The sequence below is a fragment of the Mastigoproctus giganteus genome, chromosome 5, assembly GCF_048544385.1.
Source record: "Mastigoproctus giganteus isolate SK-2022 chromosome 5, ASM4854438v1, whole genome shotgun sequence".
Lineage (NCBI taxonomy): Eukaryota > Metazoa > Arthropoda > Arachnida > Uropygi > Thelyphonidae > Mastigoproctus > Mastigoproctus giganteus.
The window spans coordinates 223,803,886-223,829,796 of record NC_143579.1 but is presented as its reverse complement, the minus strand read 5'-3'; the positions used below and the strand labels follow the sequence as shown (position 1 = coordinate 223,829,796).

The 25,911-nt window shown below is 36.7% G+C and overlaps 2 protein-coding genes across 2 annotated transcripts in view; one reads left to right on the top strand and one right to left on the bottom strand.

Annotated features, from left to right (window-relative positions):
- Positions 1–25,525, bottom strand: LOC150086159 (uncharacterized). Its single transcript, XM_090374813.1, has 5 exons — positions 25,496–25,525; positions 24,171–24,206; positions 13,202–13,321; positions 1,855–2,098; positions 1–152 (listed from the first exon to the last, which is right to left on the bottom strand). Exons 1-5 carry the CDS (start codon positions 25,523–25,525, stop codon positions 1–3), a joined length of 582 nt encoding a protein of 193 aa, XP_090230939.1.
- Positions 25,526–25,701: 176 nt separating this feature from the next.
- Positions 25,702–25,911, top strand: part of LOC150086158 (zinc finger MYM-type protein 1-like) — a 30,257-nt gene continuing 30,047 nt past the window's right edge. The window contains exon 1 of the mRNA XM_090374812.1: positions 25,702–25,743. Coding sequence (XP_090230938.1) covers positions 25,702–25,743 — 42 coding nt within the window. The remainder of the gene's footprint in view (positions 25,744–25,911) is intronic.

The window sequence follows — 25,911 nt, the reverse complement described above, 5'->3', positions numbered from 1 at the left end:
TTAGATATCAGATTGATCTTCTTCTTCTTCTTCTTCTTCTTCTTCTTCTTCTTGAGGAGCTGATGCAGAAGTTGATGGTGGATTATGCGAACTTTGCATAATACTCCGGAATCTTTTTTCAGCAGCCTCTCTGGTGGTTTTATGTGGTTGATCTAAATTAGAAATTTAATCATGAATTAACAAGACTAATAAGATATCTACATCAGTGGCAAACCTCTTAACAAAATGTTTACGATAAAGTAGTTATTGTTATGCTTATTTGCTAAACACTAAGGAACCAGTTTCTTGATTGGTGTTTCATGGTGTTTAGCTTCTTTTATAATACTTAAAAAAGAAATGACAATGCCTTTGTGAGATCAAAAGACCTGCTTGAGTTAAATGAGAAAGTTAGAAACAAAAATGCCACATTAACAAAAAAAACTTTTAAAAATTAAATAAATTTTAAAAAAATTAAAATAGTTTAAAAAATAGTTTAAAAAGGTTACAGAATTTAACACTGTTTACTCCCAGAATTTTTTACCTGGATTATTTTTACTCTGAAACACAGTGTGAGGAATAGTGCATATATGGGCAGTTTTTTGGTGTGGAACAATAGACACAAAATATAATATATTTGCCTTCTAAAAAAAGAATTACTGCTCCATAATTACACAAATCATATTTTGTGCACTTGAGAAATTATTATTTTCTTGCTGCAGAAATGACCCACTGCAGTAAGAAACAAAGATGTCAACCTATCATTTGTGATCTGTTAGAATACCATTTGAAGAGCTCCTTTTCCATATTTAAAATACATTTTTTTTAAGCATTATTAAAGTGGTGCTAGAGTTCAGATGATCTCAAATATATAGGTGGTAGAGTTTTTCGGGCATTTTCTTCTTGCATAAAGACAATCTTGGTCTTCAGTAGTTTACAGCTGCTGTAAACTGCTGAAGACCATATTTAAAGACTGCTGAGGACTGCTTACAGACACTGATGCTTTGTGATCTGAACTGCCTTCGCACTAATTCAAAACAACTATACCAAGGTATACAAGAGAAAGGTGCTGCGGTAAGGAAACGTGAGGCAGATGTTTTAAGCTGAGTTCATATTGCAATAAAAAGTTACGTTTAAGTTTAATATAACTTTTTGTTTATGATTTTATTTCTTTATTGCCTTGAGAGAATGATGAAGAGATTGTGCACATGAAATTCTCTGTTTTAAGAGTTTGGCAGATTATACTTGATGTGGAGAAATATCCCTTCACCAGTTTGAAGAAGGACAAATTTTTCCAAAACAATTTTCTTTAGCTTTCTTCTTAGAAACAGATGGGAAAATTTTGCAAAAAACTTCATATAATGTAAACTCCCACTTAAACCTTTTGACACCTGATAACATATTTATGCATTACTTAATTAGTGGTTTTAGATCATAAATATTTATGATCTCTGCATATATTTAATGTGCTGACTCTCTTCTTTATAATTAATAGTATTTATAAAATTACAGTGATATTGCAAAATGAAATAAAATTAATTATAGAATGAAACACACTTTTCTTCTGCAAAGTGGGATGAAAACTTAATTTTATTATATGGTACCATTTCTGTGATATATTATGCATTTGAATGCATTTTAAAAAACAGGACAAGTATGATCTGAACAACTCTGCTGATCAAGCAATGTTGAATGATATCAGTCAACAGTAGGTGAATTCATCAAAGAAAATCACAGAGAAAACTATAGTAATATATGGCAATGTATGAAGAACAAAGCAGCTGAAACTTTGTCCTTTTCATATATGTATGATATATTAACTGAAAGACCAGGCATGCAGAAATAGTACCAGAAAATTTTCAAGAAATTTAGAATTACCAGATTCTTTTTCAACGATCGGCTTGTTGAGTTCATTGCCGGTGGCAGACTTTTCAATTTCCTTTTCGGTGGCAGACTTTTCAATTTCCTTTTCGGTGGCAGACTTTTCAATTTCCTTTTCAGGGATAAATCTTTTAGTTTCCTCGTCAGCAATCTTTTTAATACCTCTTTGAGTAGCACGTATTTTAATTTCCTTATCAAGCTTCCTACTAGTGGCATATTCTTTGCGTTTGACACCTAAAATCTAAAATATATTTATATACTTGTTTCAGATTAGAGGTTGAAGAATAATAGACTCTCAAATAAAATTTGTAAAAAATTATTCCCTGAAATATTTTAAATGTACTACAGTAGTGCATTATGAAATATTATAATTAATGATAGCCTCTAAAAATTACTCAAAATATTTTATGAAAGAATTAGTTAAGATTTTTGGAGCAGGCTGTTAGAGATAGAAGGGAAAAACCCTTTGGCTACTAACAAAATAACAAAACTAAAAAATTCAGGAATTATGTCATGAAAAGCATACTCACATGTGTTAAGCTTTGTGAATGTCTTTGCAATATGGCTTCTGTGTATTCTGTAACAACCATACCAAATCAGCCATTGTCCCCTTTCCCTGCAGTGGCAGATCTGGAGGTATGTCAGGAGATAGGCAAGAAAAATAAATTATATTTTAAATAGAATATTTTACTGTGTTTTTTGTGAAATGTTCATGGCTTTAAAAACTGCTTTGCACATAGACTTGTTATTTTCAAGGTTAGCCAAGAAGTCTTAATAACATACAGTTTAGGATTTAACAGGAGCGATGCTAGAAAAATTAGAAACAATAAAAGACTGGGTGGTGGGCATAAGGAAACACTAAAAGTATAGAGTGACTATTGAGAGAGAGAGGGTGTGTGTGTGTTTTTGGGAAATGTTGTGTCTCAATGTTCTTCAGATTTGATTGTGCCCCTAGTGGTTGGAGATAACTAAGACAGTTGAATACCATATTTGTGACAATGGTGCAATGCTAAGGTATCGTTGCATAAGTATGAATATGGACATCAGTTGTGGAATCGAGACTGCTAGACATGGTTAAAAATTTGAAGCAGTGGGTTATGAATGACCTAATAATTATGCACAAGTCTATGTGCAAAGCAACTTGCTGATGCCAGGCATATACAGTGTAGATGTAAGGTCAGTGGCTACAGTCACCTTCATCAGCTGGTTTCCATAATTACAATATGAAAGGCCACTTTGAGAATACTATCTATTCTCATATATCCAATGTGTTTATTCTTTTCACAGTACCATTTTGATTTTGCATTGTTGTTTTTTGTGAATAACTAGAGGAAACTCTTATATAGGCTTTTTAACGATTGCTGTGATAGTTGGAGATTGTAGGGTTTCCAAAGGAAAACTATCTTGGTTTTCCTCTACTTAATTTACAGACTCACACACCGATGTATAATGGCTTAAATTATCTTTACACTAATTTGAGTAATTCTAACCCATTGTCTTACCCACAGTTAAAAAGAAATATGGTTCATAAATATCCTGTGGCTAGTTGAAGCTCACTTCACTCCATCAAGGTGATGTACACACAAATCTCCATGATTTTATCACAGTTAAATCTATGTCCTACTTCTAGTGCTCTTCAGCACTGAAAAAATGACAGTATTTTGAGTTCCAGAGGCAACATCACAAGTTCATTTTATAATTTTCAAAAGCATGCAAAAGAGTAAAAAGAGTGATATCATTCATTGGTTGCTCACATCATACCTGTCTGCAAGAACAGCAAATACTGAAAAAAGCTGAAACAGAAATAGTAAGTCTCATGGAGCTTCCTAGGACAGTAACAGGTGAAAGATACAGTGAACTGGAGGTCAGTAAACATTTTTCAGTTCTGATGCTGTGAGCATCAGAACTGAAAATTGCTTACTGTATGCAGCAATTTGAATATCAGAAGTATATATATGATATATGCTCACGCTTTCCAGTACAGTACAGTGTAGAGCAGGGGTTCTCAAACTTTGTGATACCGCAACCCCCTAAAATGCTAAATGCATTTGTGCGACCTCCACCTCTTCTTCCATGAATAAAACTACATTGAAGTTAAAACTGGGCAATAAATAAATATCCCAGTAACTTTGATAGCTAATATTTTATTGGAAATAAACAAAAAATATCAAATTTGGAATTATGTAGTAAGAAATATAAATATTGTTCAGTTATGAACAGATGTCAAATAAAACTTCATTAACCTTAGATTTTTTTTACCATGGCTACACCTGCCAACACTATGATAAAATTAGAAACAAAACTTAATAGCATAAATAACATGTGAATGGGAAAAGGAGCTTGTGTTCTGAGTTGGTTAATGAAACAAATGTTAATAAAATATCTGAGATTTAACCTTCATTTTTACTGTGAACGAAGATGATATTTTATACATTAATGAATGTGCCCCCTCCACCCCCAGGGGGTCATGCCCTACAGTTTGAGAAATGCTGGTATAGAGTAAAAAAAAAAAAAAAAAAATCTGCTTATTTATATCCACTACCTAAACTTGTTAGTGGAAACTTGAATCGTACCAGCTTGATTTTTCAGATTTGTACCTAATTGATCTATGAACTGTTTGATCCAAATGTTTAATCTTGGTAATGAATTTCTAAAATTCCAGCATTCCGAAGTAACGAATAGATGTAGAAATTCCTTTTTAAGCACCCTTCATTTAAGGTACAATCAGCATGATAATTTCCCAAAGAGATATTAGAACTGACTGATTTATTTATTTATATTCATTAGTGATATTCAATTTAACACTATTTTTCAACTGGTTCTTTATCTCACTGCAGTTTTTCAAAGAAACCATACACTTGAAGGTATGAACTACAGCAGCAGTTCCCAACCGGTGGTTCATGAACCCCTAGGGGTTCGCACTAAAAATTCCCGTAATGGCGTCTGCTTAGATTTACAGGTCTCAGGCATAGCTAGTAAGGTTTTACCCCCCCCCCCAGAAACTGGGGTTTTTTGTCCAGCAAAACAGACAAATCTACCATAGAACACGTAATTAAGAGACATAAGACACAGCACGGTAGATGAATAATTGAGACACACACCACCTGAATAATTAAATGAATTTAATTATTCAGGTGGCTTAAAAATAATAGTTTATTTATTTTATTTTTTAGTTAGATTTAAATAAATAAATAAAATAAATTTTCTGTTTATACTCCGGCACGACAACCAAGTCAGTAGAGTTTACAATAAATTGTCAATACAAATATCTATCGTATTTAGTAGTCACGGGCTTGAACCCTGGTCCACTCAAGGAACAAGTACTATGCACTCTCGCTCCTGACCACTCGGCTACGTCAGGCCATTTACATAGGTACAGTATTGTAAAGTACAAAATATAACTGATAATCAACAATAAAGTAAAATTAAATTAAATGCAAAGTAAACAACTACCAAAGAAAGAAACCACAGTTTCTTATAATTAGTTTACTATATTACAGTATATCATGTTAAATAAATATGTTTTCAATACTAAACTATTTTTTCCAATCTCAAGGATCATTATTATGCATGAGTATTTTTTTTTAGAACCTACAGTACTTAGTACCATGCATGAGTTGAAAAGATGAAAGAAGATACTTGTTGACATTACACTTCTGTAAATTGTAATTTTCAAGAAATAATGAAGGAAGGTTTGTTCAGAAAACAGAAAGTGAATGAATAAATGAGGAAGAAGAAAGTTGATTCTGTGAGTTTCAAATTGGACAGTAAAGGATGTTGACTGGTTGCAGCACATGTTTGGACTGCTTTGAAAGAGAGAGCAGCAATTATAGAAGCCAATTCAGAACAGTGCCCATGGAAGTATCTGTAGAAAAGGCATGCAGCAGAAACAAAGTCTGAGGCAGAGTGGAGAGACTGTTTAGAGATGAGTCATTAATTAACCTAACTGCCCTCTTCTGAAAGGAATCTAGAAGCCTGAGAGAGGTTTTGGGGACACCGCCCCAGATGTGGAAAAAATATTCCACGGTAGGCCAGATTCTATATTACAAACTGAAAGGTGGCATACAATGTGCTATCGTTAGCAAAACTATGTATAGGATTTCCGGTTAATGGAAGAAGGTCATTAATATACAAGAGGAAAAGAGTGGGAGAAAGAACTGAACCTTGGGGAACACCAGCATTAGTGGAGAAGTTAGAAGACAGAGAGCCGTTTACCATCAGCTGCAGTCAGCGGCCAGAGAGAAAACTGGATACCCAGTTACAAAGAACAGGTGACAAACCACAGGATGGAAGCTTATTTAGGAGACCTTTATGCCAAACACAATCAAAAGCCTTTGAAATGTCAAGAACAATGGCTCGAGTTTCACCAAATTTTTCCATCGAATTCGTCCACAAAATATCACCAGTGGAACGACAATGACAGAATCCATACTGGTGATTGTTGATCAGATGAATGATTTCCAGATAGTTTAAGAGTTGGTGGTTAATTGATTTCTACATTACTTTGGAAAGAGTAGAAGTAATCACAATGGGACAATAATTGGATGGAAGGGATTTGTCACCCTTTTTAGGAAATGGCTGGATATGAGGAAATATCCAAGCAGAAGGAAAGACACCTTTGGAATAATAAAGTGAAAAAAGACGACACTAAACAGGAGTAAGTTCAGGGGCACAGGTTTTGAGAACAAGTGGAGAAAGACCATCAGATTCATCAAAATCCTTCTGACAACCCTTTGGCGGAAGACCAGAGGATGCATTGAATGGAGTGTACTGGGAATGGTTTGAGGTCATTTATCAAGATCATCAATACACGAGTTGGAAGAAAAATAGGATGTTAGCAGGTCAGCTTTATCTTTGGCTGATGTGGCAACAGAACCATATGGTTTTGTAAGAGGTGGAACAGAGATGGGCAAAAATTGCAGAAATTTGGCAAGAGACCAGAATGCTTGGCTACCATTAGAGAAAAGCAAGTTTTCTACTCTTAGCCTGTTCAAAATCTAGTTTGGACTAATTAATAATTGCTTTGCAAAGTATAAATAATACTTAATAATAGTTTTTATTATTATGCAATGTTGCATATAAAAACGTAGTATTGGAAATATTTTATAATAAAAATTCAGAAATATACGCTTTCAGAGAATATAGGCTTAGTGGTTCGCATTAAAAATATTACGTTGAAAGGGGTTTGCGAGTCAAAAAAGGTTGGGAACTGCTGAACTACAGTATGTCTTGAAATCAGAACTTGACAAATTCCTTTAACTCTAATTTACTTTATAATCATATCATACACATAATGACACAAGTAATTTGTAAATCTAAAAAAAAAAAAAAAAAAAAGATAATTCATAAAAATTGATTGTATTTGGTATTTCTATTAATATTACAATCCATAAATTTCACTAACAAAGGAAAGGTATGCACGACCTAAAAGGTTGTGCACATATCTTTTGTGCATTGAGTGCAGTAACTTATAACATTATTAAGAATTGTTAACACTAATTTCTCTGCTTAAAATAGCATTTATATTTCATTTTATATAAATAAAATAATTAACCAAATAATGGGCTAAATTCAACTGAATTTAGCCCATTATTTGGGAGGAAGATATGCCTCCTCAAAGTGCAAAAGAATATGAAAGAGATGAAGTGGAGTATGAAAAACAATTGTTTTAATTTTTTTTTTTTTTTTTTTTTTGTATATGATAATACAGAGTGGCTAAGATTAAAATGAGTTGCTTTAATCACCTATAGATTACTAAAGTGACTCATTTTAGTTATAACAACCTTGAATCACCCAAAGAAATTTGGAATAGACTGCGTACAGGGGCCAGATCAAAGGCTCTCAACCTATGGGTCTCCCCATAGAGTGACCAAAAAATGGGCCACCATGCTGTTTAGGGTGGATTTCATCATGATCCTCTAATAAATTGAAATTTCTTTCTGCACATGGTGTGGTGGATTGAAGTGTGTTGACTTGACAGCAATAAGTTAGCCTTGAGTGAATAACAGACTGAGTTTAACCCTGAGTGAACATGGGAATTTTCTATTACCTTTGAGAGTTACCTGCCCCTCTCCCTCCTGCTGCTCATTCTCACCGTCTCTCTCTCTCTCTCTCTCTCTCTCTCTCTCTCTCTCTCTCTCTCTCTTGGTGGAAATCGTGTATCCATTTTACAGTTTGTTCATGGATTACAAGAGATAAATGTAAGTGTTGATTGGCTGTTGATACAGGCAATGTTTTGTCTATCTCTCTTGTTCCTACTGACTTGCCTAGAACATTCTGCAATGAAATTGCCTGGAGGGGTCTATCACAAAATTTGTGACAGCCCTCTAAGCAGTTTCATCACCTCTTCACTGTGTGCTTAGCTTGGAATGAATACTTTTTTGGAATTTATTTTGGAATGAATACTTTTTACTGTGCACCTAATGAATGATTACAGCTGTTTCAAGTAGCAAATTTTATTTTTATATTTTATTAAAATTTTTACTCATAATATGACAAAACATCAGGACAAATGAAGTTTTGGCCATGAGTTTCACATCTATCACTAAGCATTGAATAGTTAAGCCACAGCATATGTGATCTTTTGTCATTAAGTTGTTGTTAAACAAATTAAATGATAGCAACTTGAGATTGCAGGTGAGAGAGTTGGCAGACTGCAAAAAAAAAACAACATGTGCCACTTTCAGTCTTGATTTGCAGTCTACTTGGCAGACTGCAAATCAAAAGAAACGACATGTGCCACTGGCATGGAACTAGTGAAACCAGCAGATATAGATGTGCATTACCTGTGGGGATGGCACTGCCAAGAAAATTAAACAGATACTGCTGTCAAATGACACTATACATTTGTAATATGTTGAATGAAATCAAAGAGCGAGTGATTACGGCTATAAAAACAATTGGGCAGTTTAGCCTTCAGCTGGATGAAACAATTGCTGTGAGTGATGATGCACAACTTACGGCTAACAGATATGGAAGAAGAATTTCTGATTTGCTGGCCACTAACTACTATTACAACAGTGGATGAAATTTTTAAGAAAGTAGACTCTTTTTCCAATGAAAAAGGTCTGACGTGGAATCAGTGTTTCAGATTGGGCACAACCGATGTTTTGGGATATGCCAAAGCTTTCGTCCACAGATAAAATTTTCATCGCCTCTTCCACAGGGAGAATCTTGCTTCCTGTCAGAATAGTCGGATATTGTGATGAAAGAGGTCACTCAAGTTGCGAATTTTATAAAAGTGAAATTAAAAAACAGGAACTTTAGCAAGATGTCCTCAGGCATTGGCTCTGACTATATGCATTTACTTTACCATTCTGAGGTCCAGCAGCTGTAACAAAGAGATGTCCTTCAATGAGTTGTGACATTACACAATGAGACTGAAACCATTCTGTCTGAAAAAAATTATCTCCTAGCAAGGTTCTCAAATTCCAAGTAGATAGTAAACCATCATATCTTTCAAATATACAGAGTTGTTAAAATTAAAGTATCCCTATGATGAGGGCTGTGGAGCGAATTCTAAGGCCCATGCTGAAGAGAAATTTGGACAACAGGTACAATAAAGAATACGCTCGCCATTTATTGGAAAAAAAAATTTAGTTACAAAATTTGTCACTATATGGTGCTGTGGCAATACAAATCACTTGAACAGTGCTACAATTGTTCAATGTGTCCTCTATTTTGGTGAACAACAGTTTCCATTCGAAGAACAGCATTTTTTACAACTGGAATAGCCAGTTGTAAAAAATCGTTAGACGTCATGTGCTGGAATAGCCAGCACATGACGTCTAATGCTGTCCTTCAGAACTGCCAGAGTTTGACATCCTTCCTGATACACCTGGGTCTTCAAAAATCCCACAACCAGAAGTCGCATGGGATGATCGGGATGGCCAAGATATCTGGAAACAACGGCTGATGACCCGTTCGTCTCTATAAAGTGTTGCCTTAGCAATCTTTGGACACAATGGTGGATGTGGGGTGGCACACCATCTTGCATGAATATGGTATCCTGACGGTACCCATGTTGTTGCAGCTCTGACATTGCAAAATTTGCCAACATTTTTTTGAACAGGTCCAGTCAGTGTTACCTGTTCAAAAAAATATGGCCCAATTATGAATGTGGCCGTAAATCCACACCGCACTGTCACTTTTGGAGAATGCAAAGGGACCTTTTGGATAACTCGAGGATTATCTGTTGCCCAAATGCCACAGTTGTGCATATTCACTTGTCCATTTAAGCAGAAGTGGGCTTCATCACTCCAAAGGATGTTCCATGGCCAAGTGATAGCCATTGTCATTCGCGCCAGAAACTGAAGTGCATATGTGAAACAAATATCTGCATCACCATGCTTTAGCTGCTGTAGCATGTGCATCTTGTAAGGATAGTACCGCAACACCTGATGCATTACTAGCCTTACAGTGGAATATGGCATGTCCACTTCAAGGGAAACAGCTGCCACACTTGCACTACCACATGGAGATGACTTGATAAATCCATGACAGCCATAGCCACATCTTCAACATGAGAGGAGTCCACTCGTTTTCGACCGCTACTTGGTTGAACACCAAGATGTCCTGTCACTTCAAATTTCGCAATCATTTTGTGGACAGCACAAACAGTCATAGGCCCATGCTTTATGCGCTTCTGATGCTGTAATTCTCTGATAGCCACAGCTGCATTGTTGCTGTTCTAATAGTACAGCTTCACTAATAGCGCCTTTTCCTGCAACATTGTTGGCATTGCTGCTGTAGTGCAGGCAAACGTCTACTGTATTATTTTGAAGAGACTGCTTTTATACAGTACAGTAGAGTTGAGTAGTGGCTCTGTGGCAATAATTTCTGATTATGCAAATAACATGAATTATTTGCATTATCGTAACTAAGCTAGTTACGTGCCATACAGTGACAAATTTTGTAACCAATTTTTTTTTTCCAATAAATGGCAAGCGCATTCTTTATTGTACCTGTTGTCCAAATTTCTCTTCAGTACGAGCCTTAAAACTCGCTCTAGAGCCCTCTACATATGGATACTTTAATTTTAACAACCCTGTATATTTGCCAGAATCATTAAGTTGAATATTCAGTGAACAATTTCAGTTTTCAAAGGAAAACTGAAATTGTGGAAAAGAAAAATGAAAGAAAACAAGATTGCTTCTTTCTCAAAATTAAAAATGCTTCTAGAAGATGAAAATGTTGAATTTCCTGACATAAAAAATGTTATTGTGCAAAATTTGTAAAAACTAACTAACTCTTGATTTCAACCACTACATCCAGGAGAATGTGACAATACAGCTACATGCACAGTCCAGTTGATACTAACATCAAAGATCTGGTTAATGATACTTCAGGCACTGATGGCCTTCAAGAGCAACTTATTGAGCCTCAAAATGACATTCTTTTACTGCATACTATGTGTCAAAAGAAATTGAAACTAAGGCGACTGAAACCTAATACCAGTAAGTTGAGTACAGACGAATAATAGGATTGCCTTTTGGTACATGGCTTCTCCAGCTTCTTGCTGCATCAATTGTGTACAATGCTGAGAATATGAAATAATGACATTATGAAAAAATGATAAGTTAAAAAAGGGGTGTCATTTTATTTTTGATGTAATTTTTCTGCATCGTAACAGCAGGTTTATTGTTATCAAGAAAAGAGATGGTCAATTAACTTGAAGGCACCTTCAAGTTACTTTACCATGGACTAGTGATATTATTTCTGTGAAATAAATGTTTACTACAAAAGAGGCCTTCCCTCTTTCTGAAGAGTTAAGAGCCTATGAAAAAATGGGAAAGGTTTCTGATGATTAATATTTGTATTTGTCTTTAATATGCTAAATTTATCATACAACTGTCTAGGTATTGTTTTAAATTTTTATTCCATTTCCACACGTGCATACAGTTATAAGGACACTAACTCCTTGCAATGTTTAATTAATATGTAATATATTAAACAATTATGTGTAAAATTAAACAAATGTACTCTACAATATGCAGAAAGTGTAGAATAATTCATACAATAAACAGTATGTATGTTATATGCTCTTCCATGCATATTAAAATCTGTACAATCAGGAAACTTTAAAACCTATTTGAAAAAAGTAGGATTGGGCTTTGTGAATGAGTAAATGCTTGACCTACATTGGAAAAAATATGTCCAATTTTTTTTTTTTTTTTTTTTTATAGTGAAAGTACAACCACAAACAGAGGTCCTAGTATACTTAACAATGTACACGCATCCGATTTTTTTTTTTTTTTTTTTTATGTGAAATGACCCTTTGAAATAATTTTAAAATTTTTGTCTCCAACTTGATGTAACCACGTCTAACCTTAACTAGATTAGGTGAGGTTACCTCTTAACTAATAAGTAATTATCAAGTTAAAAAAGTTAGATGAAATGACTATATTAAATGGATCAGAATGCCTACACAGAAAATCCTGACATTCTTATAAAAACATGACACATACAACTAAGATAAACTATATCGGCATTATAAATTTATAAGTGTGTTTGTTATTTATGTACGCAATACATATATTATCTTGGAACTTGTTATGTGATATGTTGTTTTAGCAGTATGTCTTGAAGATGCAGAAAGCAAAAGGTCAAACAAAGTTAAACTTTTGCATATCAATCTTTTGGTGCCCTTTTGGGTGGTAGCGTAAGTAGAATTACTATTCTCTTATGTCAGGTAACAAAAGCTTGGGTCTGATTTCTAGTCAAAGTTGTGGTTTACTTCTCATCAGACAGGTGGAACTTTTATCAGTTTTTTGACACCACGCTAAGTAGTTGGTCTCGGACAAGGGTTGCATGATGTTTCCATCCAGATTTTAGAAAGTCCGGTTTTTCAACTAGGAAAACAGGCAAACTAATAGAATAGTATTAGTATTAGCCATATGGTGCAAGGAAGCCTATGCACCAGCCAAAAAAAAAAGTAATATAATAATAATAAAAAATTAAATAAAATAAATAATAAAAGAAAAGGAAATAGACAACCTATGTGTTTCCCTCCTCCTGTAGGTAACTATCTAGCTGAACTTTGAATTTCCCCAAACTGTCAGTTTCTACCACCCATGTAGGTAACTTAACAAATATACAATTTACAAACATGGTATACTAAAACACAGAATTTCATGATCAATCAGTTGCCTCAGTATAAATTTTAAATTAGCAAATTGAAATAACCTATTATTTCAATTTGCTAATCAGGAAGATTATATTTTTAATGTGTTGAACATTTTATTGAGCTACAATAATTCCATAAATAATATGAATTTCCACATTTCACAAAGCAGTAATCTAAGTAGATTTGCCACTGAATAGTGCTCAAAATATGCAAGGTTACCTCATGTACTTCATCTTCTTTCTTGATTTGTGCAAATGATAAAGCTTTGCTTCTTGAATCATACATTACAGCTTCAGGTTCTGTTTTATGCTTAATACTGGAATCAATTGGAATCTGTTCCTACAGTGATAAAAAAGACTAATAAGTGGTGTATTATATAATTTATTTAGTTAATCATTAAATAATTGGCATCATTATTCATTACACAATTCTGAGTACTGGTAAAGTGAGTACTACATAGTAGTGGAAGGTATGTGCACTTGTGGTTTGCTAAGCATAAAGAGAAAAATTTCTGCATGATTCCCAGGTAACAGTGGGAAATCAGCAGCAATTTTCTAATAAAATGGAAATTCCACATGGACTATTGCAGATGTGTTCCAGAATGTGACTGGGCCAAATTATTATTAATAGTTATATACAGTGAACTCTGTAAAATCTGGTACATTAAAAAAAAACATTTCTTTCTTTATAAGATTCTTGCAGGACTATCTTTCCTTTTACCTGTTTTTGTGGCCAGCAGGATTTAAAATGGATAGATAATGCAGTGGCCTTAATTCTCACAGCAGAACTTGGTGTGAGAATTAGGAAACTAACTGGTCCCTCGTCAGATAGCACTCATAACACTCAGACAAACGGTGGAGTTAAACTAATGTTCTGCAACTATCCAACATATATATAAAAAAAAATAAAAATAAAAAACCCAGTTTTAATGAAAGTCTTTGATGTAAGCTGCCATGCAGTATACAAAATCAGAGATTTTTTCAAGGTTGTAAGATAGATAAAGCTATCTGTTAAAAGTAATGAAATACCACAGCAATTTGTTACAGAGGCAAGTTTGTGGAGCTGTCAGCATTAAGACCATCATATTACCCATGCAGTTTAAATCTTGCAAAAACAGATGAAAGGCCAAGATAATCATTATAAATGTTTATAGATGCAGATAAGTTCAGTTGTTAGTGCTTAATATTCAGTGGAATGCAATTCTCCAAAACTGTTCAATATCCTAGATATACCTCTGTAAAATCGGGACAATTTTAAAATCCATCACCTCTCAATCCTTGAGGGGACCAGATTTTAAAGAGTTTAAGTAGCTGAGTGGTCAGGAGCAAGAGTGCAATAGCACACACTCTTTGAGTAGCCCGGGGTTCAAGTCCCTAAGTGGTAAATACGGTTGATCTGCCGACCCACACTGGACCAGCGAGGGCAGATTATGGTCCATTCCCTCAACATGACTTGTTGAGGAGGCCTCCATCCTGCAGTGGATTGACAATGGCTGCAGATTTATTATTTTTTTTATTATTTAAGCTGAGTGAGAGTTGGATATTATTGTGAGTCCACAGATCCTGAAAATAATTTAGCCATTCTTCCATAGGAATTTTATTAATGTTTGCTCTTTGTATTTGTTTTTGTTTAACTTTTTAACATTCTATATGTCTTAGTAGTAGTAGTAGTAGTGGCATGTGATGCAAGAAAGCAAATGTATGAGCTTATGCAGCATCAGCCAAAAAAAAAAAAAAAAAAAAATCACACCATTCCCTCCAAATGCCTGTCCAGTTCCTCCTTAAATTTATTCAACCTATCAACTTCCACAACGACAGATGGAAGTTTGTTCCAGCAATTAACCACACGCTGGCTAAAGGCAAATTTCCACACATCTATTCTACATCTGTCCTTTCTTAATTTGAATTTATGCCCCCTTAGGTTCGTAATCTGAATAAGTGGAAGGATCCCATCAGAATTCAGCGTGCTGAACCCATTCTTATGTTGTGCTCATATTAGATCTCTTTATAGTTCTATGACAAAGGCATTCCATGATCCCTGTATTTTGTCCTTGCTGCTCTTCTTGCAATAGTTCTTTCCTATTATGGTCCTGAATATATGTACACTGTCCCTTTATGATAATTACTGCCCTCTGAAAGTTTGTGTTTTGTAAAGGAAATTGTGCTTGTGTGTATGTAAACAGGTAAATGCAGGTAAAAAAAACTGCTAGCTTGGGGGGGATACAAAGACTAATAGATTAACAGTAGCCACTGGCAGAGGTGAAAGTGATTCTTGTACTGCTTCTATTGAAATGAGCAGAAGCCTGGAAAACAAGATTCAGGATATTTCAGAGACTGCTGGGAGTCATTGCGGTACAAGTAAACACATGGGTTGTGTTAGGGTAGCTAAGAAAAAGAACAGGCGCATGTATACTTGCATGTACACCAATGCTAGGAGTTTGGTAAATAAATTTGAGGTATTGCTCAAAGCATCAAAGGCAGATATTGTTGGGATATCAGAGACGTGGTGTCACACAGATATAAGGAATGCAGAACTGAAATTTGGGGAGTAAAATGTGTACAGAAAGGATAGGAAGGGAGGAGGGGTTATGCTATTAGTTAAGAAACACATAAAATCCAAGGAAGTGAAGCCAGTTGACATCACTGGACAGTGCAGTGTCGAGTCAGTTTGGTGTGACATAAGCATTGGGAGATCAAAATTGAGAGTAGGAGTGTGCTATAAGCCTAATGACTCTGATGAGTATAATAAGAAACAGTACAGGGAAATAGAGTGGGCCAGTAAATCAGAGTCTTATAATGGGGGGTTTTAATTTCCCAGATATTGACTAGAATTTGTGGGTTGGTCACTCACACACTAGCAAGGCTTTTGTGGATTTATTGGATGATTGTTTTCTACATCAGCATGTTCGGAAGACAACTAGAGGGAGTAATACTCTTGATTTGATTATCAGTAGTGATTCTTCATGCATTAAGAATCTGCAGATAGAGGAACCACTAGGTGGCAGTGATCACAGTGTGCTGAAGTGGGATTTACTCAAAGAGGTAACTACCATCAGGGGTAAAGGGAAGGGTTATTGCTTTCGTAAAGGCGACTACAATGGTCTGAGACAGTATTTAAATTCTATACAGTGGGACCAACTGATGATGTTACCAACAGCAAATTCAAAATGGAAAGCATTCAAAGAACTTATCTTGGAAGCTACTAGGCTTTACATACCAACTAAGAAATATTGTTCAAGGTTTAGGCCTAAATGGATGTCAGATGAACTGAGGAGACATGGCAGAGAAGAAAAATGCATGGCATACATATAAATTAACACGTGACACAGAAAACTATGATAGATATAAGTTGATCTGTATCCAAGTTACAAAGGAAGTTAGGCAGGCGAAGGCAGATTAAGAGAAATCTTTGGCAAGGGATGCAAAGAAAAATAGCAAAGAGTTCTCTACTTATGTAAACTCTAGAAGGAAGGGGATGAATCAGATTGGTCCACTTGATATCGATGGTTCAACTGTTGATGATCCTGTTCAGATAGCTAACAAACTAAATGAATAATTTGCATCAACATTCACACATGAGGAGTTATTCAGCAAGGGGAATGCCAGATGTGTATTCAACTCTGGCAGCAAGCTAGATAATCTTGTAATAACTGAGAGTAAAGTGGAGGAGAAATTGTTGAAGATAAACACAAGAAAGGCACCTGGGGTGGATGGGATCTATCCAGTTATATTAAAGGAGGCAGCAAAGGAAGTAAGCAAACCCTTAGCCATAATTATGAGAGCTTTCTTGGACTCGGGGGAGGTACCCATAGACTGGAGATGTGCAAATGTGACCCCAATTCACAAAGGAGGATCAAAGGCTGACACAAGTAATTATAGACCTGTGAGTTTAACTTCTGTTCCAGGAAAATTAATGGAGGCACTGGTTAAAGAAGCACTGCAGGATCATCTTGACAAGACTTCAGTTATAGCTCGGACACAGCATGGTTTGTTAAGGGGAAGTCTTGCCTGACCAATTTGATTGGATACTATGATGCAGTCACAAAAGAACTGGATGCAGGGAATAACTTTGATATTATATACTTGGATCTTAGAAAGGCTTTTGATACTGTTGCACATGGAAGACTGCTGCACAAATTGGAGCAGTGTGGCACTGGAGACAAATTGCTGCTATGGATAAAGGGGTGGTTGAGGGGGGAGAAGACAGAGATTGGTAATCAATGGACACTGCTCATTGTGGACTAATGTTATTAGAAGAGTCCCTCAGGGTTCAGTGTTGACTCCATTATTGTTTTCTGTATTTATAAATAATATTGATGATGGTATATCAAGCTTAATGTCCAAGTTTGCAGACAATACAAAGGTTGGTAGGGTTGCTAAGGACACTACTGACGCTATGCTGCTGCTGCTGCAACAGGATCTGGAAAGGTTGAGCAGATGGGCTGAGAGGTGGCAAATGAAGTTTAACATTGACAAATGTAAAGTACTACATATGGGAAACAGCAACCGCAGAGCAATGTATCAACTCTGTGGTACTACACTGACAGTGGGAGAGAATGAAAAGGACCTGGGAGTAATTGTGCAGGCAGATATGAAGTTCTCTGTGCAATGCAGATGGACTGCAAGAGTAGCTCGTGGTGTCTTATTAATGATATACAGGAATTTTTCTAGCAGGGATAAGGAGGTGATTATTCCCTTGTATAAGGCAATGGTCAGGTCACACCTTGAGTACCGTATACAGGTCTGGAGGCCTCATTTCAAGAAGGATGTAGAGCTGCTGGAACGAGTACAGAGAAGGGCAACAAGATTAGTGAATGGAACAAAGGGTTGCTCTTACGAAGAAAGGCTTAAGTTTTGCAAATTACAGTGTCTGGAGACTAGGCACCGGTGAGGTGATCTAATAGAGGTGTACAAAGCCTTGAATGGTTTGAGCATGCTCAGTGCTAATGGGATACTGCTTCTTGCTCAGAATAATCACCTGAGAGGGCATAAATTCAAATTGAGGAAAGACAGATGTAGGATAGATGTGTGGAAATTTGCCTTTAGTCAGCGGGTAGTTGGTTGGTGGAACAGACTTCCATCCCTTGTTGTGGAAGTTGATAGCCTAAATAAATTTAAGGCTCAGCTGGACAGGTATTTTGAACGAACGGAGGGGTGAAGTGGAAGGTTTTTTTTTTTTTTTTTTTTTGTATGATGCTGCATAAGCTTGCTTTCTTGCATCATATGCCTCTACTAATGCTAAAAATAAAGTAATAAAACAATTTTTTTGTAAAAGGAGACAAAGAAATAGCTCTCAATGGCAGGAAACAAGTGAAAACACTTTCTGCAGGAAACTGTATCAACCTGAATAAGAACCATGAATAATGAATATGTAATACTTAAGTGATTATCCCATTTCCAAAACTGGAAGGCATTTTTTGCGCTCCATTACACTAACAGAAAAGACCAATAAACCAGAAACTGCAAATTTTTTTTATTGTTTTATGGTAGTGACCTCCAGAAATGTGCTTTAGAAAAATACCATGAAGGCGATAACAACTAGCGAGTCAACAGCAGGGATTCACAAAAAGGAATGGAGACATTGAAAATTACATCTAATATAATAGCAGGGTTTTCCCAGCACAAAAGCCCAAAAATACCGTGTTATGTGAGAATTCCCCACAATTCTCACACCAAACCATGTTAGAGCAAAGCCTTGTTGTAGAAGTACCATGTTGTGCGAGGATTGCCGCAATTTATAATCGTGTTAGAGTGAAACCATGTTGTCAAAGTACCGTGTTATATGGGGGTTGCCTGTGGTGCATTACTAAATTCTGCATTAAGAACCACTATACTTTTTAATTCTGCTCTTTATTTTAAAGTTTACATTGTGACATTTTATTATACTGCACTGTAAATAAAGCAGTAAGTGTATACAGTATTCCCTTATGTGGGTTACAAAACAAAAATCTACAGTCATAAGTGATAATGTGACATTGCTCTTATTGATGATACGTGGGAAGCTCTGATTATACGAATGAGCTAATCCTTGTTGCCTGTTTAGTAGTGTACTGCAATTTGTTTCTCTGTAAACAGTGACAATATGGTTACAGTGAACATCTGCTATAAGAAATTGACAATCTCGAAAGTATACTGAAAACATAACTTCCAATGAATTCCATGAACCATTTTTGTCTGATGAACAGATTCTTGAGTTTTCAAAGTGAAAACAATATATTTGCATTAATTAATGTCTTTTTAACTGTGAGCACATGCCTTTAATTCAAATTTTGTATTTTCTACTCAGTGTATAAATGAATTTTTAGTGCTTCAAAGGTTAACTTACGTGCAGAATTGTATCTTTTACATCACAAAAAAGGATGTTTCTACAAGTTATCAAGTGCAAAAGGAACAACCAGTCTAATGCATATCGTTTGAAGATGTGTGAAGTAGTAGTAAGTAATGGCATATGATGCAAGGAAGCAAGCTTACCAAACACCAGCCAAAAAAAAAAAAAAAAAAAAAAAATACACACTTTGCTCATCCATACCCTCCAAGAATTTGTCTAGTGCTTCCTTGAATCTATTCAAAACATCCACTTCCACAACAACAGATGGCCTGTAACAACAATCAACCACCTGCTTGCTGAAGGCAAACTTTTGCACATCTATCCTTCAATCATCCTTCCTCAACTTAAATTTATGCCCCCTCATGTGTGTAGCCTCTGCAAGTGGAAGAATACCATTAACATTCAGCTTACTCAATCCATTTAAGGCTTTAAACACTTCGATCAGATCTCCCCGCAGGTGCCTCATCCATCTCGAGATGCTGCAATTCACAGATCTGAAGCCTTTCTAGGTAAGAGCACCCTTTTGTTCCCTTCACCAATTGGGATGCCCTTCTCTGCACCCATTCCAGCAGATCTACATCCTAAAATGAGACCTCCAGACCTGTATACAGTACTCAAGATGCAGCCTAACCATGGCCTTATACAAAGGGAAAATCACTTCCTTAGCCCTGCTAGCAAAGTGTCTGTATATCATTGACAAAACTGCATGAGCTGCCCTGGCAGAATGTCTGCACTGCTCAGAGAATATCATATCAGACTGCACAATCACCCCCAGGTCTTTTTTATTTTCCACTACCCTAAGTGTAGTACCACACAGTTGATAAGTTACTCTGGAATTACTGATACCCGTATGTAGTGCCTTGCATTTGTCGATGTTAAACTTCAACTACTATTTCTCAGCCCATCAACCCAATTTCCATATATCTTGTTGCAGTAACACACCCTGATTATTGTCATTAGTCACCCTGCCAACCTTTGATCATCTGAGAACTTAGACATTAAGCCCAATATACCTTCATCAATATCATTAATAAATATTGAAAATAACAATGGGCCTAGCACTGAACCCTGCAGAACTCCACTAATAACATTAGTCCATGAAAAACAGTGCCCATTAATAACCAATCTCTGTCTTTTTACTTTTTACTTAACCATCCCTTTATCCATAGCAGCAACTTGCCTTTAATGCCACATTGCTCCAATTTGTACAGCAGTCTTTTATTAGAAAATGAAATGCACAAGGCATAATTTCTTATGGGTTTAGTTAATTAACTATATAATATCGGTGTAGATACACCATTGTTACCAGGGTACCTGCCCACCCACTGAATTCGAAACAATCGTCTGGGTGGTGGTATCCACTGAAAATAAATAACAGTAGTCTTCTCTAGCAGAGAATCGTTATTTATTTGAAGTAGTGCAATACCAGCTATCTCGTTGTGAAGGCACCCATAATATGAGATACAATTAAAACAATGCCTTTACACTACATATGTAGTTCAAATTTATGGATAAACCAAAGACTGCTATATAATATCGGTGTATCTACACCATATTATATGTATAACAGTATCAAAAGCCTTCCTGAAATCCAAGTATATGGTATCAAAATTATTTTTTGCATCCAGTTCCTTGGTTACTGCATCATAGTAACCTATCAGATTGGTTAGACGAAACTGCCTGCAACAAATCCATGCTATGACTGCAGTATAATTGCATTATTATCCAGATGGTCCTGCATTACTTCTTTAACCAGTGACTCCATTATTTTGCCTGGAACAGACATTAAGCTAACAGGTCTGTAATTACTCATGTCACCTTTTGATCCCCCTTTATGAATTGGGGATATATTCACACATCTCCTGTTCATAGGGACCTCACTTGAACCCACGGATGCTCTCATAATTATGGCTATGGGTTTGCTTACCTGTTTTGATGCCTCCCTTGATATAACTGGATAGATTCTTTCCACCCCAGATGCCTTTTTGTGATCAGCTTCAACAATTTCTCTACCACTTTCCTTTCAGTCATCACAAAGTCACTTAGTTCCCCATTAGAGTTTGAAAAACTTCTGGCATCCCCCTCTCCTAAAGAATTCATGTGTGAATGTAGATGCAGATTATCTATTCAATTTATCAGCAACCTGAGCAGGGTCATCAACGGTTAACCCATTGATCAAGTGACCCAATATGATTCAACCTCTTCCTTCTACTGTTAATATAAGCATAGAGGTCTTTTGCTGCTTTTCTTTGCCAGAGACTTTTCATAATCTACCTTAGCTTGCCTAACATCCACTGTGACTTGATTACAAACCAATTTATTTAAACCAAATGCTTCTTTATCACCTGATAATTTATATGCATTCCATGCACTTTTCTTCTTTGCCACATTTTTCAGTAGTTCATCTGACATTCATTTAGGTCTAAGCCATGAACAGTATTTCTTTGTTGGTATGAAAAGCCTAGTAACTTCTATGATTACTTCCCTGAATGCTTCCCATTTAGAATTTGTTATTGGTAACATCGTTGGTTGGTCCCACTGCACCGAATTTAAAAACTGTCTCAGACCACTGTAATTATCCTTATGAAAGAAAAAGCCTCTCCCTTTACCCTGGACAGTAGTTACACTGAGTGATCACTGAATTATGACCACCTACCTAATACTTCGTAGGTCCTCCTTTTGCCCTCAGTACAGTAGTTTTCCAATGTGGCATCGATTTAACAAGATGTCGGAAGTGTTCGGGAGGTATGGCCAACTAAGCTGTGTGTAATGCGGTCAGCAATGCAGGTATAGAGGTGATTGGTGTATCCAGATGCCTGATATGCCTTTCCATAGTGTCCCACAAGTGCTCTATGGGATTGATATCGGGGGAAGTTCAGAGGCCAATCGATATGCTAGAAGTCAGAACTGTGTTTCTCAAACCATTCCTGCACAACAAGTGCCCGATGATTCGGCGCATTGTCATCTTTCAAGATATCATCACCATTCGGGAAAAAGTGTAACACAGCAGGGTGTTCACAGTTAGCAAGCAGTTGACGATAGCAGAGACCACTGATACATTTTTCCATATGCACCAGGGGTCAAAGTTCCTGCCAGTGAAACATGCCCCACACCATACAACCGCCTCCACTGGCCTGCACTTTTGATACCATGCATGATGGATCAAGAGCCTCATGATGTTTACGCCAAATTCGTACACGACCATCCATGGTGTGGAGTAAATAATGTGACTCATCCGACCAGCACACCTTCCAGTCTTCTAACGTCCAACTTGCATGCTATTTGCACCCACCAGGCGAGTCTTTTATGTCGATGTTAAGAGAGGATGACGTAGGGGTCGTCTGCTGGTAGAGCCCATACACGTGAGCATGCAACACATAGTCATGCCAGATATTGTTCTGGGTTGGCCCATGTTGTATTGGGTAGTCAACTCTTCAACAGTGCTGTGCCTGTTCGAGTCATCGGACCCAACGCTCACCTCTAACATCAACCTTTCACTGACCTTTGCAGTTTTGCTGTTGAGTCGTCATTTGACCATTTTAATGCCAGTCCTGGTACACTTTAACATGATGGCTCTCGAACACCCCACCAGTTCAGCCATTTGGGAAATCGAGGCACCAGCTCGTCGAACACCCACAATCTGTCCTTTATCAAAGTCCGATAAATCCTTCCTTTTACCCATCACGCTTGGAATTTTACTTCCTACCGAACCACTGACAATTTATCTATGCTACGTAGGTCAACTAACTCAGCACTCGCTTACCTTACATAGTCAATGGGCCGCATTCAGTTTTCATAGCAGTGGTCATAATTTAGTGATCACTCAGTGTATATCTTTAATTAAATTCCACATTAGTACACGGTGATCGCTACCACCCAGTGGATCTTTTACCTGTAGATTCTTAATGCATGAAGAATCACTGCTAATAAAAATCAAGAATATTGCTTTCTCTTGTTACCTCTTTAACATGCTGCTGTAGAAAACATGGTGTGGAGTAAATCTACAAAAAACTAAAAAAAAAAAAAATCTACAAAAGTCTTCCTAGTGTGTAAGTGACCAACCCACAAATTCCAGTCAACATCTGGAAAGTGAAAATCTCACATTATAAGACATTCTGATTTACTAGCCCACACTGTTTCTCTGTATAGCTGTTTGGTATACTCATCATAGTCATTAGGCCTAAAACACAAACCCTTCTCTCAATTTTGTTTTCCCAGTGCTTACATCACACCAAGTTGGCTCAAAATTGCATCGGTCATCCGTGTCAACTGGATGCACTGCCTTAGAGTTAATATGTTTCTTAACAAAGGGCATAACCCTTCCACCCCTCCTGTGCTGTCTGTCCTTCCTGTACACATTCTACTCCCCATATTCAATTTCAGCATCGCTTATGTCTGAGTGACACCATGTTTCTGCTATCCGTACAATATTTGCATTTGAAGACTTAATCAGTTCTTCAAATTCATCAAATTTATTTTCAATGTTGCTAGCATTAGTGCTAACTAAGAATAAGAACATGAACATGTTCTTATTCTTAGTTATGCTAACACAGTCAATGTATATACATTTTCCATGATGACCCACAGTAGGGCTTGAAATCCCCAACACTTTGCTTTCCAGGCTGTTGCATGTACCAATAGAAGCAGTGCAAGAATCACTTTCACCTCTAAATCTATAGATTATTCTCCAGTAGAATGGAAAACTTAGTCAACCTGAATCCTGTTTGGTTGTTTTAGAGTCAAGTTGTGCAGAAAATTTTCCTATACTTCAGTGGTGGTATGTAATAAAAAAATAAAAGGGCTTGGGAATCACTTTTTTGTTTTACAGTTTAAAAATAGTATATTATTAAAATTTACTTACTTGCACCTTTTGAGCACTTCTGACCTCTTCATTTGTCTGTTGAAATATAAATTACAGATTTAAATGAAGATATTATGAGAGTAGCATTCATATGTAAAACAATCAATAAAAAATGACAGTGCTTTGTATGCTTCAAAAAATGTTTATTGACACAATATTCATTGACACGTCAACCCTCCTTTGTCTTAATAACACATTGTATCCTTGTCAGAAGACCGAACCAATTTTTGATAACAGGAAGGTGGTATTCAGGTCCATTCCTCCAACAACAGTCGTCAATTCAGTTGTTCAGTGTGGGTGCCTGGACCAAAGCAGCTTTTGCAGGCCCATGTCTTCAAGTCAATATAGGCTATGCAGTATGACATAGTGTAATGCTGGCACCTCCGTAGCCAGGTGGGAAGGAGCAGCAGTGCGTAGCACACACTTCTTGATTAGACCGGGGTTCGAGCCCGTCACCACCAAATACGGAGGATGCGGAAAGGTCAAGGAATGACCACCGCATATTCCGGAGCAATATGGCCTTAGTTGCTAATGCTCCTAAAAACCAACCAACCAACCATAGTGTAATGCCATACTGAAAGATAAAAAGGGCCCCTTCCCTTGGTAAAGGAAGGGCAGAATGTCAGTATAGTGCAGAGCATTCACTGTTCCAGAAACCAGCCACCAGTGGTCTAAGCCTAAACCAAGAGAAACAGCTCAGATGGTGAAAATTTATTATTATTATTAGTAGTAGTAGTATTAGCTACATGGTGCAAGGAAGCCTGAGGCTCATGCTGCACCAGCCAAAAAAAAAAAAAAAAAATTCCCGAGTTACCCTGAGTGTGAGAGAGAGAGAGAGAGAGGTAGAAGGGAATCACCAAGAAAGAGAAAAATGATGATATCCAGCTGAGGACCCTGGGTGTGCCAAGCCCATACTCACCAGATGTGAGCCCCTGGGGTTATTTTTCCCACAAAACTTCAGTTTGGATGGTACACACACACACACACACACATGCTGGTAAATAATCTGGGATTCCATAAGACCAAAACATGGTCATCAGATCAGAAAATCCTGTACTCTGAATTGTCACTCCCTGACAAATCATAATAGGAAGTTCACATTCCAGGAACCAATTACTGTGGGTTGTGTGACAGGCAAGTCAATGCTGTCAACTGTATGCTGTGATGTTTGGTTTATACACTGAAGCTCTTCTGTAAAGTCTGATGCTGTGCAGCTTCTTACATATCAGCCTTGTAATGATATCAGTTCCTATGGTCTCCCTGAACTCCTGGCTGACAATATTCAATACCACCCCCATCTCTTTCTATCAATTTCTATAATCTACCTGAACATTTTCTGGCTGTAGCAGAACCATAACTTTCCATTTGGTGATTATGTCATTGATCTAGAGTGTTGCAGTTTTGCCACAATGGCACATAAAGATTACTAATATGCTATGCAATGATGATTTCCTGTTGGAAGGAATGAAACATCAATGAAACACAGTATTCCAGTGGAATACTGTGTTTTATTGATCTGGCTACTTCTGGCATGAATGTAGTTGCTTTTATATCTGTTCCTAATATTCAGATGGTAGGTACGGCTATGGGTCATTTTTCCTATATCCCAGATGTGTCTTGTTACTGTTAGTAATACAGTGTAATGCTAGGCACCTCTGTAGCCAGGTGGACAGGAGCAGCAGTGCGTAGCACACGCTTCTTGATTAGACTGGGGTTCGAGCCCGTGACTACCAAATACGAA

Bases quoted from the DNA above. Each gene is read 5' to 3' on its own strand.
- LOC150086159 (XM_090374813.1), bottom strand. From the start codon at position 25,525: ATGGTTCTGCTACAGCCAGAAAATGTTCAG. The intron at 24,207-25,495 runs GTAGATTATAGA...ATATTTCAACAG, and splicing joins TACAGCCAGAAAATGTTCAG to ACAAATGAAGAGGTCAGAAG. The intron at 153-1,854 runs GTAATTCTAAAT...TTTCTAATTTAG, and splicing joins GATCGTTGAAAAAGAATCTG to ATCAACCACATAAAACCACC.